Source organism: Bolinopsis microptera, chromosome 2, assembly GCF_026151205.1.
Source record: "Bolinopsis microptera isolate Bmic1 chromosome 2, MBARI_Bmic_1.0, whole genome shotgun sequence".
NCBI classification, from domain to species: domain Eukaryota; kingdom Metazoa; phylum Ctenophora; class Tentaculata; order Lobata; family Bolinopsidae; genus Bolinopsis; species Bolinopsis microptera.
Genome location: NC_087073.1, coordinates 18,512,489 through 18,526,732, shown reverse-complemented (window position 1 = coordinate 18,526,732; position 14,244 = coordinate 18,512,489). Strand labels below are relative to the sequence as shown.

Sequence of the window (14,244 nt, the reverse complement as noted above, 5' to 3'; positions counted from 1 at the left end):
ATTGTTCTTCACACATGAGTTTTTAAAATGGTCTCAGGTGGATGTTGGATGGCAGGTCCGTAAGCAGAGAGGGATTGGGCTACAGTAAAGAAAACAAAGTTATCCTGTTTGAAATCTCGGATAAAGTCAATTCAACTGAAAGGGTCACCTGGCATATAAACACAACTCACTCGACAGCAACTGAAGGAGCAACAGTTAATTGTGTAGCGCAATATAATACAGGTATAAGCAACTTCATTACTTTATCTAAGTTCAAATTTCCTAAACATAAGATATAACTTATCTAAACGAAACAAAAACCAAGTAACATTATCAAAGTGTTAAATTTCTTACAAGCTTCGACTTTGCAGGACATGGGGCGGGGAGCAATATAACCAATATAACGAATCAACAATTTGTGATAGAGCCACCAACAAGTACTTTGAACGGGATACAGATAACAACTGATACCGAATCAGCGATAGTGACCCCAGATACAGGAGCTGTGATCACCTTAGTTTCTTATATTCCATCTCCCCCAATATCTAGTAACTTGGACATCCCTCAGGTATGTAACAAAATCAACAAATTATATCGAACTGCAGCTAAAGTTTGGAAAATATTCGATTGTTTACCAAGACTTCGTAAACAGAGTGATAATTTAAACTCATAAAGCTGCATTTTTCAGTTAGACATTGTGAGCGTATCAACGAAACTTGAAAATCTAACAAACGGAGTAGCTTTCACTGAAGTTTTCAATATTTCAAGGTTAGAAAATCGTTGAATTGAACGGAAAATAAATACATCATGTAAGATTATTAAATCATGTGTCCTATAATCAGAAATCAGCAACAAGCAAATTGGATTCTTGACATTATAATATGATGATAAAAATTGAAAAAAATAATTGTTGTTCCCAGCCCAAATTCGCTGACAAAAGCAACAAAGAAAGATGATCTTCACTTGAAAGATGCTGTATTCAATTACTCGGTAAACCTTGAAAAGTTACCCTCGATCCATCTTACCAGAGAAGTCTACTTATTAGGTAAGTCTGACCAGTCAACCACAAACAGCTGAATTATTCACATGCTCGAATGCATAGGCAAATTACAAATCCAGTATAGCTATAATTTCAAATTTGCAGTAATATAAGCTTTACCGAAAGATTGTCAGTGTATGATGAGAGACCTAATTCTTAAATATATTTCAAATATTTCAAGGTTAGAAAACAATTGAATTGGACTCAGAATACATACCCCATATGTAAGATTATCAAATCACGTGTCTTGTTAAAAAACTGACCAGTCAACCACAAACAACTGAATTATTTACATGCTCGAATGCGTTAGGCATATCGATGAAATTAAATTACATATCCTGTATAGCTATGATTTGCAGTAATATAACTTTTACCGGAACAGCGTATGGTGAGTGACCTGTTTCTTAAATTTTCAGGAGAGGCATTTGCAATTACACCAGTTTGGACAGTCATAGGAAAACGGGTCATCTTAACAACATTCTTCACAGCTAAAGATACTGATGCTGTCAAAATCGGCTGGCATCGTAAAGGTGAAAATAAGTTGTCAGTTGCGAAAATTTGATAAATGATTTGAATAATTTGTGCAAAAAAAATTTGTATCTCGCATCTCGAGATGAGTCTAGACCCAGGTTTAAATACTAAATCTCCAGAATATTTTAACATTGCTGTAGCCTTCAGACAAATACATATTACATCGCTTTTTAGAAATAGGCAACAAAGAATGGAGAAGGGTACCCACGGTTGGTTACCGATCTATGATATCTAAACTGAATGGCAGTGTCATGTCGACTATGCTTTTCGTTCAAAATGTGAAGGAAGCTGATATTTCAGGTTGTTTGATGTTTTTTATTAGACTAGAGTTTTTTATTAGACTAGAGTTTTTTATTAGGCTAGAGTATTGATCAATACTCTAGTCTAATAACTCTAGTCTAATAATAAAGAGGGTATCTCTAAATAAAGAGATATATCAATCGTATCAATACGATCGATTTTACAGGTTGTTAGAAGCTTTTACATTAGGGTATGGACACGATTAATATATATATATATCTCTTCATTTAGAGATACTGTTTTTATTATCAAACGATATAATTCTTATAATACCCAAAAAGACTGAGGAATGAGAGATTCAAAGTAAAGCTTTTCAAAGAATAATAAGAGAGAGTTAAATCTCAGAATTGACAAATTCAATCTTCAGAGTTCAGGGCGGTGATTGCGTTATCAGACAAACTACAGACCTGTGATCCAATCATGGTTAAATTGGTGACCACAACAGTTTCCAAAATAGATCCAGTTTCTGAGAATTCGCCAGCGACTTTATCAGCGCAAATTGATGGACCTAATAAACCAAAGAAAGTATATCTCCATCATATGGGTATGTTTGAATCAATTTAAAAAAAAAAAGATAAATAAAAATCTCTATTAAATTTGGCGATTTAATAAATGCTATGTTAACAATTACAAAGCTTACTATTCTAACAGGTAAAAGGTCTAAACTCTAGAGTCGAAAAAGCTGATTTTCGCTAGGTATAAATTGTCTCCTCCCAGGGCGGAGTCGAGAAATTCCAGTGGTCGTTACAAGAGAAAGTGAATTCGAACCATTTCAAATCTCATACCAAATTGATGAAGTGGACTACTCTGATGGAGGCAACTATGCTTTCAGGTAAGGACTGAATTTTATTGAAACAAATTAAGGCACTCAAGAAATACAAAACATTCGGAGCATTTTCCAGTGGCAATTACAAATAGCGGTATTAAATATCTACATGAAATATTTCTTCTCGATTCCTGCAATCTGTTCACGTACATTTTATTTGCAGATGATGCAGATGCTAGTTTTATACTTGAGATTGATCATCGATAACCCAATTCTAATGAACCTTTAGGGTCAGGTTCGATTCTGGCTTAGATATTGTAACTGAAGAAACAGAACTGAAGATAAAACTACGCTGCAGACCTATAACTACACCACCCAACACTGTATTAGTAGAGGTATTATCTAGTGGCAAGATGCAAGATGGATAACTTTTTATAAAACAATAAGAATTAATTTTACTATTATTACTGTTATATTAATGCTTTTCATGCAAACAAGTGAAAACGAATCTTTTATGTCATTTATCCAGGGTTTGGACTGGAATTGCCCGCTTAAAGAACTTCCATCGCGTTACATTACAAAATTTTCTCAATAAATGTAATAGATTTGTAGTGTTGTAATTAGTTTAAAACTATATAAAAACTATATAAAAATATGTTACTGAAAAATGGATCCTCAGGAACAAATACCGGGATCTGAAGATTACAAAGTGACTGCCCGCTGCAGTCACCCAGATTATGTTCTCATGAACGAAGATGCAACTGTTGCTACCTGTGATACATCAACCGGATCCTGGAATACGCGTAATCTGACCCCTTGTTGCAGAACTATCGATCCGATTTAAATATGAAATCTGTCAACCGAGAGACTGACTGAATGCAAAATAAAATGGTTGATAGCCTTTAGTGCATGTTAAATAATTTTTCACTTTCTATATAAGAACCAAAATTATATTGTGATATTTTAGCTTAGCAGTAGATTCCGAATGAATTAGATTTTATGTCAAAATTCAAAACTGGTCTCATAAATGATTTGAGCAGTTTTGATGATGTCACAAATTATGACAACTTAAGTTGTAATTACTCTATATTTCTCTTGATTTAAATATTTATCATATTATAGGTAATTTACATTGTGATATTTATGCCTGGAACTCTGTATATTTTTACTGTAGCTGAGCTGAACAGACAATCTGAACTGGTGACTTAGTATTGTGGCCAGGAGAGGTTATTGTAGGTTTATAGCAGTATCATCTTTGCATTTTGATTTTAAAAGATCACACTGACATGATTTTTAAAATTTTGCTGTAATTACTGTAATAATTTTTGAAAATTTATTACTGTCTTTGAGTTTGTTGCATGCTGTGGGCACGGCGAGAAGGCTTCCCTCTTAAAGTAGGAAGTCAGAAACCGTTGACCTTAACCGAGAGAGAGATAGAGAGAGAGTTTGTAAAGTTGATATTAACATAAATTATAGTATATACTCGGCGGCTAAGTTAACACGAAATTTAAAAACAGAGCTGCCTTTAGTATATGTAAACGAAGATCAGCTGGGAGACACTCCTTAAATATCAGTTTCAAACCCATTTTTCTGACCCACTTATGAACTTTGTTTTACAAGGCAAACGGTGACGTATAAACATTCACCTTGCGGGCTCGCGTTTGGAGTTATGTGCGTTGAAAGTATGCCAGGTAATACTAAAGCCGAAATAAAGGCTAAAGCTCGAGAAAGCACAGAAACTGTTACTGACCAAATTTTTAACGAGCACAATAAATGCCCATGAAAAGTTAAAACAGATAAAACTGATCAAGGTCAACTAGAAGTTCAGAAAACTGCAATTATGAGTTGACATTTCAATATGACGTGTCAGAGGAAATTGTTATCATGTTATATAATTTGTCAACAATAAATATCTAGATTTAGATGTGGCTAATGATAGAACAGGACGATTACGAACGATCAAATCTTCAGGAAGTATGATGAACATCACTCACCTACTTTTTATAGGTTCACATTTTGGTGAACTAATGAATCGACCAGTTGTTGTAATTTGAATATTTACAGTACAATTATGATGCTAAGCGGGGGGGGGGGGGGGGGGGGGGTAATTAAATAGAACAAAATGGAACATAATTCAAATGGCACGTTAATAAATTTGTAAAATTTGCCGTTAGATGTAATGCAGCTGAATTCCGAGAACAGTCTCACTGCGCTAGCAAGTTCGGTACTGATACATTAATTTTAGAAAAGAAGAACATTTCAATAAAAGGTAATAATCATTTAAACGCCGAATCAAATTAAGTTCCTAATCATGAATTATACATAATTATACATAATTATATATATATTATATATTATATATAGGGTTATGAACGAAATCAGGTCACGTCCGGGTTCTGGTGCAAATGAATGATGAATATTTATTTTTAAGTAGCTGACCGTGAGTAGTGAGTAGTGAGTACCAGTGGAGGTGCCCTAGACTTGTGGCTAGCAACCCTCCATTCATACAATACTATGTTATTACTAATATAACAATAACTTATATATATATTATATAACAATAACTTATATAATATAACAATTATTACTAATATAACAATTCCAACATGATTATTTATAACTATCAAATATATTAAGTTAATAAGTTAACAATGGTTATAAGTTAATAATTATGCAAATGGTTATGAAACTACCTATACTACGTACCTCGACTATCAATGGGGTGATGTCTTATTTAAAGTAAGAAAGTTGATATTACAGGATATGAATACTGGGCATAATGCATAACTATGATGAGAAATATCCAAAATGATAATGACTAATAGTGTCATAATAACGGGTAAAAGTTTATAAATAAGTTTTTATAAATCCCTTAACCGCAAAAATGTTGATTCTTAACCTCTACTCTCTAGTTAAATAAATCCCAGAAGAGGCCAACTTGAACCGGTTATCACCGCTTACAAGCACTCTTCCTCGGTAATGCATTAGATGCATGTTGGCATGCGGGCCATGGGTCCTGAAGAAAGACAGTTCTTTTTTCTTTTTTTAAAGAGAGGCTGGACCTGGTGGCCCACGAGAGGATAACATGAAGATGCTTTACCCGCCTCTGGGTCAGTTCTGTGCAATACAGTATAGTAACTTTCAGCGACCAGGCAAACTTTGGACTTTTTAAACATTATTTCCAGTTGAAAAATAAACATTGGTAAAAACATTTATCGAAAATACAGCAACAACAACAACAACAAAGTATAAACCACAATTAATGTCCCACAAAACGCTTATCCAGCACGAGCCCATAGCAGGTGCCCGTGCCTTAATAACCCAAGCTTCAACCACCACGTTTCTGACATTTACCCCATTTACTAATTTTTAGATTTACATATCATGAGCGTCAGCCATTTACATATCAATTACGATCTCCGGTATATTCAGATTAAACCGATTGGTTTCCGTAGTTTTAATTAGCTAGGTAGTATCCTAATCCAACCCAAAATTGCTTTCGCAAGTTCCGAATGCTAACATGGCAAATTCAGAGAATTGCACCGAATAAATTATATTTTCCCCACTGGCAAATTCTCTAAATGTTAACGATTTGCCGAACCTAAAATAGACGGTTCATAATACAGACTAGTGACTACATAAGTATTCCAAAGTCCAATATTTAAAAATGTTGATGTTAGCTATTTCTTTATAAGTTTATAGCAGACACTAGTCAGCATATTATTTGGCTCAAGAGTCAACCTGCTATAAAATGGACTTCGGATTTCGGAACACGGTAGTATTCCGAAATATTTACGATGAATGAGAGTAAAATAATCGTTGTCACGGAGTCACGAGCATCTTCTTTCTGACAAATAAAACGTACATACTATTTGCCCGACCATCGTAACAACACTTCTAGTAGTTTCTAGTAATGAATATGTTGCCAAAATATGATGAATTCATTGTACCCACTAACCTATAACACGTAAGGCGTTTTCTGGGCAAGGAACATTCGAGATATATGACAATATCTCAAGACCTTTAGTCCGAACACTGGGGTTGCGGTTGCACTCTAAAAGCGAGATCACGTGATGGTAGATATTTGTCTTGAAATTCTCGTCCGCGCATCCCGTCTGAAAAATAAAAATTTAAAGAAATAATGATAGGGTTAGTTTAACAACTGCCTTAAATTGAGGCATGTATTGCGAATATACAGTATATAGTAAGGGAAAGAACAAACCTTCAGGATGTGAAGCGCAGCACTCAATCCCCATTCAGAAACATCCGACATATCCTCCGCATGCAATCGTAACCACTCCTCAACACCCGGTGTTTTAAACACCATCTCACAGAGGAAGCCCTGCTTCATCAACATCATATCTCTCACTAGCTCCGAGGATTGTAGAGACATGATAAACTCTACACACGCTTCTTTTAGTGTGTACATTGGTCCGAGCTGATGTGGTGATCTTAAGAGGCTCATCGCCTTTTGGGTCAGTGCAGTTAGTTCCGGAGAATTGTCTGATGTGGTGGTAGCTTTACTGAGATTCTCGACATACAGTGCAGCTGTGAAAGGACAATTGTTGTCCGTTAACAACCACGACTTTCTGACCAGATCACGTGATACCGCAGCTAGATCAGAACACTTTACCAGTCCATGTTTAACCTGGAGCAAGGTACCATGTAACAGGTTCTGCTTCATGTCCCGTTCTAAGGACTGTATCTGCCCTATCACAAACTCCTGCATCTCCGAACCAGATATTATTGAAGATAGGGTTGCCGCCGCTAGACTCCTTGTCTTTAGCACCCCACTGAGGGACAACTTCTTGATTACCTCGACAAAATGAGACAGAGACAAGTTAGGGTCTCCAGTTGTGAGCTGACAAGGGGTTATCCGTTGTAGGATCAGAAGAGTCGGATACAAACTAGGATAATACAACAACTTCTCCTCCTCGACAGCTTTACTCAGCTCCCTCACGAAGAAGGGATGCAGGTTGGGAAACAGAGTGAAGAAGGTGGCATCAGTGATCTGTCTAATGGTACTGTGACGATTGTGGAATAACCGAGCAGTCAGAACGGAAAACATCATGGTCGATGCGTTCCTCAAGGACCACAGTCGCTCGGTGAACCCGTTTATAGAGATCTCGAATGCTCTCCCGATGAAAGGTACGACGTACTCTGCTAGTTTACTGTCTTTGAAGAGAGTGTGTAGGATGTTGAGAGCGTGGATACGTCCTGTTACCAGAGTCTGATGTTCTGAGACGTTCAAGAGACGTTCCATGGAGGATCGGAAGTATGGCTTTCCGTTTCGACCAGATTCTGTCACAAGAATCGCCTGAAATAGAAGATAACTATAATTCGAGATGTTTATCTGACAGTTTACGTTGTAAATAAGAATCCCTGATACGCAATCTATCAATTCTTCTGCCACTAACAAATCCCAAACAAGCAGCCTCACAAGAGGATGTGTCCTTTAACCTCCCCCTAACCTGCATGATAGAGGGGATACCAGCGCTGCGTCTCGTATAACTCATATCGTTCTCAGAGTTCTCAACTCTACACAAGACCTCTTCTAACCAGGTCAGCAGTACATCCTTCTTCCTATCCCACACTGAGATTGTATAGGGTTAGTGATACGCTAAATTATTAAAAAAACCGAGTACTGGAGAAGCTGCAACAATAAATTATCAAAATATGATAGTATAGAGATTAGAGATGCAGAAGTTAATATATGCTATTTCGCTGAAGAAGAAGATTAAGCTGCTAAAAATAAATGTATCTTACTAGTAGCAGAGTATGCGATAAAAGCAGAGTGCACGTTTTCAAATACACCATGATGTCGAACTGTTAGAAGCAAGTTCTTTAGGTAGAGCCCGATAGTGAGATCATGTTGAGGAGTGGTAACGGAGCTGGTAACCAGGGTAACCAGGCAGTTACACACACTTTGCATCGTCCTCCAAGTCATTGAGAGGAGCAGCTGGGGCCCACACGATCCTCCCCCAGATTCTGAGGATAGTTGAGGATGAGAAATCAGGGAACAAAGTTGTTGAATTTTAAGAGGAATTCGTCTGGCATTATGTTAAATTATCTGTAATTTCGTGGATGTTACTACTATCATAAAGTATAATTATTAGATAGCCACTGACCAATGCTGCCCATTAAAAGAAGTCCTTCGGGACTCTCATCAGTAATGGGTTCATGAAGTAAAGTACACAGCTGCTGACTGTACTCTAACAGTTTAGATATCACAACCTCCTGCTCTCCAGGCTTCAGGTCTATCTTTAGATCTCCCTCTCTGACAAGAGTTGTAAAGTATTGACATTGTGAGACTAACGTCATGTTCTGGACGTATATAAATAGAGTCTGAGTTGTAACAACCCTAGTAACTTTACCTGAGGGTAACGTCCAGTAGGTTGAAACACGGGAATATTGGGCTTGTTCTAGCAGCTTCCATCAACCCTTCATTAGCCTTTTTTATCTGGAAGAGTTTTAAGCTATTAAATAATCTTCTATCTTTCTATGATAATATAATGATACTGATAAATATTCCGGGGAATCCAGAGTGGATTATCATCTGGCAATAAACACGAAAATACATACTATAAGTTAATATTTTTTTAAACAGAACACAGATGATTCTAAGTCACACCTGATGATCCAAGATTGCGAAAAAGCCAACTATCCATTGGAAGAGTAAACTCTGGTCCTCCGAAATGTCTGAAAATATCGATGGTTGACTAAGTGGTTCGTGGTTATTTGTCACCAACGTTCAAATTAACTTGTCATCTTTTGCTGTCAATGTCGTCATTTTACTCTTGCACACATAAGCAGATAAGCCATAGCACTTGGCAGAGTAAAAATGTTGAAGATAAAAACCTCTGGTGAACAAGTTGCTGTAGGGACTATCCATTGTAATGCTGAGAGGAGTTAGGGTGGTGTCCTCTAATGTCTTGGTGAGGATGAAACTGAACAGTGTGCTGTTTTTCTGACTACTCACACCTGGAATGTTAATGATTATCGTATTCTGATGAATGCTGGCCGAGTTTGATGACAGACATTGGAATTTAGCTGATTGAGAGTTGTTAAGAACTCCAAGATTGGTAGATCATGCACATACCTTTAGGAGAAGAGATGCTAGCTAGTACCTTCTTCATGTTCACTACCAGACATTCCACGGGAATATTCCTAATACATGAGATACAGGACACGCTTGATGTACGGACATTCTGAGGGAAATCACAATTTAAACTGCTGATTGTTTAAAGCCACAACAGATTTTCTAAGCGATTAATGGCAGAATTTCGCTTACAATCGTTGAAAAAACTTTACAAGAACGATAAAATGACAAACTTGCTGATATCATGAAAAAGATTTATAGGAATATCACCTCAAAGGGAGAAGCGATAGCGTCCACAAGTTTTCTCAGGTTATCCTCGTTAATTTGAGTGAGGCAGGCTACGTTGCAGTGACACAGACTCGAGTAGAATCTCTCTAGCACTCCGATTACGGTGACCTGCGTGTAGCGGATAGTAGTAACTTAGTAACTTAGTAACTTAGTAACTTAGTAACTTAGTAACTAGTAGCAGTAATTTAGTAACTAGTAGCAGTAACTTAGTAACTAGAAGCAGTAACTTAGTAACTAGTAGCAGTAACTTAGTAACTACAGTAACTTAGTAACTTAGTAACTTAGTAACTTACTAACAAGAAGAAAGTAATTAGTATTAATTAGTAGTAACTTAGTAACTATTGGGGGGGGGGGTCCAACCCGATCATTTCCGATCATTCCGATCCCGATTTTGGCCTCATCAACCCTCATATCGGAAAAAATCGGGAAAATCTAAATCTTCCCTCTGAGGTTTCTAGGCGATATAGGTAGCTATTTCTGTACTTAAATATGACAAGAAATCGATTGGTGGTGGTCCCAGAATCCCAAAATGGTTTCTTGTTCCAAACAAGAATTGTTTCGTCCGAAAATCAACACATTGTCGTATCAACTCTTGTTTGACAGAAACATCCACCCCGGTCCACAATTGAAAGAGGTACGGTTGGTAATTACAATCGTAACAAATAGCGAACACTTTAGTAACTTTTGATTTAGATTGTCTCCACAATTTGTAACAGGCTATCTGCAGAAATGGGTAGCACGGTTAATGACCATGGTCCTTTCTCAAACTTCCAATCCTCAGTTAGATACAAAGAATAGTCTACACAATTTTTAATAACATTAAAAGGGATGAAAATCACTTTATTTGTCAAAATCTTTATTTATCATGTACCAACTTTTCCATAGTACTGGAGAGTAAGACTCTGTTAAACAACAAAATTCTCGGGCACATTTTGAGTCAGTAACAGTAACATGTCAATATGTTACAGACTCAAATGCGTTTAAAAACATTTTTGTAACAATAAATTGTGTAAACTGATGAAGAGGAGGAGGAGGATTGAAGAGGAAGAGGACTGAGGAGGAGGAGGAGAAGGAGGAAGACTGAGGAGGAGGACTGGGGAGGACTGAGGAGGAGGAGAAGGACCGAGGAGGACCGAAGAGGAGGAGGACTAAAGAGGAGAGGGAGGACTGAGGAAGAGGAGCAGGATTGGTGAGGAGGAGGAGGAGGAGGAGGAGGAGAAGGAGGAGAAGGAGGAGAAGGAGAAGGAGGAGAAGGAGGAGGACTGAGGACGGGGAGGAGGAGGACGACGACTAAGAGGACGCAAAGACTAAGGACGAGGAGGAAGACGAGAGCGAGGACGAGGAGGAGGACTGAGGAGGAGGACTGATAAGAATGAGAAGAATGAGAAGGATGAGGAGGAGGACTGAGGATGACGAGAAAGAGGTCTGGAGGAGGACTGATGAGGAGGAAGACTGGGGGAGGACTGAGGAGGAGGAAGATGACTAAGGAGGAGGATGAGGAGGAGGACTGAGGATGAAGAGAAGGAGGACTGGGGGGAGGACGAGAGCGAGGACGAGGAGGAGGACTGAGGAGGAGGAATAAGAATGAGAAGAAGGAAGAGGAGGATGAGGAGGAGGACTGAGGATGAGGAGGAGGAGAAAGTCAGAAAGAGGACTGGAGGAGGACTGATGAGGAGGAAGACTGGGGAGGACTGAGGAGGAGGAATAGGACTGAGGAGGAGGAGAAGGAGGAGGACTGAGGAGGAGGAGGAGGAGGACTGAGGAGGAGGACTTAGGAGTAAGATGAGAAGGAGGAGAAGGAAAAAGAGGACTGAGGAGGATGAGGAGGATGAGGAGGACTGAGGAGAAGGAGGAGGACTCAGGAGGATGAATCAGGAGGAGGAGAAATCAGGAGGAGGACTCAGGAGGTGGAGGAGGATGAGGAGGATGACTCAGGAGGAGGACTGAAGAGGAGGAGGAGGACTGAAGAGGAGGAGGAGGACTGATGAGGAATAGGATGAGGAGGACTCAGAAGTAGAAGGACGAGGAGGACTAAGGACGAGGAGGACGAGGACGACTATCAGGAGGACTGGGGAGGAGGACTGATGGGGAGAAGGAGGAGGAGGATGGGGAGGAGGAATGAGGAGGAGGGGGACTGAGGAGGAGGGTGAGGAGGGTGAGGAGGACTGAGGGGAAGGAGGAGGACTCAGGAGGTGGAGGACGAGGAGTCAGGAGGAGGACTGAAGAGGAGGAGGAGGACTGATGAGGAATAGGATGAGGAGGACTCCAGAGGAGGAGGACTCAGGAGTAGAAGGACGAGGAGGACTAAGGACGAGGAGGACGACTATCAGAAGGACTGGGGAGGAGGACTGATGGGGAGAAGGAGGAGGAGGATGGGGAGGAGGAATGAGGAGGAGGGGGACTGAGGAGGAGGGGGACTGAGGAGGAGGGTGAGGAGGGTGAGGAGGACTGAGGGGAAGGAGGAGGACTCAGGAGGTGGAGGACGAGGAGTCAGGAGGAGGACTGAAGAGGAGGAGGAGGACTGATGAGGAATAGGATGAGGAGGACTCCAGAGGAGGAGGACTCAGGAGTAGAAGGACGAGGAGGACTAAGGACGAGGAGGACGACTATCAGAAGGACTGGGGAGGAGGACTGATGGGGAGAAGGAGGAGGAGGATGGGGAGGAGGAATGAGGAGGAGGGGGACTGAGGAGGAGGGTGAGGAGGACTGAGGGGAAGGAGGAGGAAGACTGAGGACCACTACTAGCAAGCCTGGGACCACTACTAGCATACAACATCTACAAAGCTGCCATATAGCCTGACTGACAATTTTCTCGACTGACTGACAATGTTTCTTCTTTTTCCCCATTTAGAATACAAAGATTAGTACATTTTAGCTTATGATTAATATTATATTTTTACCTATAGTTTACCTAGATCTAAATGTTTTGTCGGTTTTTGTCCGATTTTGTCCGCCCTACTTTTTGTCCGTTTTTAAAATATAGGGTATAGTACCCAACGGACACAAAACATGATCCCCCAGCCAAACATGTGTTACGATACAAATGTACTTGACTATACATTTAAGGTGCAGTGTACTAGTGATAGTATGGTATGTTTAAAGACCGGACCACAAAATATAACCCGGTACCTAGTGTTGTACTAATACATAATAACAAGTAACAGGGATAAAATTAATGAGCCGAAACAATCGATCTCACGTCAAGAGGCCAAAGCACTCGGGTCTGGGAGTACATGACAACTCCAACTAGTAGTGAGCATACTAGCCCCTGAAGTGGAAAACACATAAAACATACTATTGGAATGTCCAATTGGTTCGTTTTCTCATAACAATATAGCATATGTAGGGGTTCTGGTTGAATTATATCACTTCTGAGAGGTCTTAGAGATCGATTCTGTTAAATTTCTCAATTTTCCGATTTTTCCGATTTTTCCGAATTCGATTTTGGCCTCATCAACCCTCATATCGGACATCGGGTTGGACCCCCCCCCCAACTATTAGAATTTTGATTATAAAATATCATATTTTTGACCAGCAGATGTTAACACATTCAAGCAATACAGTTCTATTTTCTACCTACCAAAGCCGATCCTAACACTGCACTAGATGTGTTTGTTACTTTTAGAGCGATCGAAATAAAAGACAGATTTGAAATATCATCTAAATTATTGAAAATTCATTCATGTTCCGAAATTTTATAATTCGATTCAATTCAATGTGTTTGACTGTTTAGAAATTGTTCATAAAATTCACATGAAACTAAATAATAATAAAATTTACGGTAAGCTTTAACTATCATTATTAAATGACTTTACCTTTTACTTATAGGCAAAAATAGGACTTTTTCATGCAATAAAGAGCCTAAATAATACAATCTAAGAATTTGTTTTCCTAAAATAATACATATTATGTATTCAAGAGGTCCTTGACCCCCAGTTAGAACTTTGTCAATTCTGCTCATCGATGAAAAGAATGGGTCCATGTGCTGAATATTTTATTAAATGGATCCATCTCAAATGTAACTTCGAATTCCTGGACGGTCAATATATTTAGTAGGATATTTTGATCAATATCAGAAACTCTTCTCAATACAGATGCGATGATCACACTGTCAGATCACACACTAACTGTCAGATCTGAAATTATTATTGAGTCTTAAGTTATCGATTGAACGTTTCTTCGATGACGTGGATTGCTATTTCAAAATTCAGTACTTCAAAATCCAAACTTCAGATGACAGAC

General features: G+C 38.9%; 3 protein-coding genes across 4 annotated transcripts in view; 1 reads left to right on the top strand and 2 right to left on the bottom strand.

The window, feature by feature from the left end:
- LOC134811173 (elongin-B-like) overlaps positions 1–14,244 on the top strand; it is a 77,796-nt gene that overhangs the window by 32,087 nt on the left and 31,465 nt on the right. The gene's annotated exons all lie outside the window — the stretch shown is intronic.
- Positions 1–14,244, bottom strand: part of LOC134811163 (tRNA (32-2'-O)-methyltransferase regulator THADA-like) — a 76,972-nt gene that overhangs the window by 40,690 nt on the left and 22,038 nt on the right. Inside the window, exons 15-24 of the mRNA XM_063817899.1 lie at positions 9,985–10,110; positions 9,715–9,823; positions 9,474–9,596; positions 9,247–9,314; positions 8,990–9,075; positions 8,744–8,892; positions 8,382–8,603; positions 8,087–8,208; positions 6,838–7,932; positions 6,574–6,730 (exon numbers count right to left, since the gene is read on the bottom strand). Coding sequence (XP_063673969.1) covers positions 6,574–6,730; positions 6,838–7,932; positions 8,087–8,208; positions 8,382–8,603; positions 8,744–8,892; positions 8,990–9,075; positions 9,247–9,314; positions 9,474–9,596; positions 9,715–9,823; positions 9,985–10,110 — 2,257 coding nt within the window. The remainder of the gene's footprint in view (positions 1–6,573; positions 6,731–6,837; positions 7,933–8,086; positions 8,209–8,381; positions 8,604–8,743; positions 8,893–8,989; positions 9,076–9,246; positions 9,315–9,473; positions 9,597–9,714; positions 9,824–9,984; positions 10,111–14,244) is intronic.
- Positions 1–14,244, bottom strand: part of LOC134811166 (mitochondrial-processing peptidase subunit beta-like) — a 96,946-nt gene that overhangs the window by 66,086 nt on the left and 16,616 nt on the right. The window contains exon 1 of one of the 2 annotated variants that reach the window (XM_063817905.1): positions 3,205–3,232. The exons of the other annotated variant lie outside the window; for it this stretch is intronic. The gene's annotated coding sequence lies outside the window, so the exon portion shown is untranslated. Of the gene's footprint in view, positions 1–3,204; positions 3,233–14,244 lie in introns of those variants that run through there. 2 annotated transcript variants of the gene reach the window in all.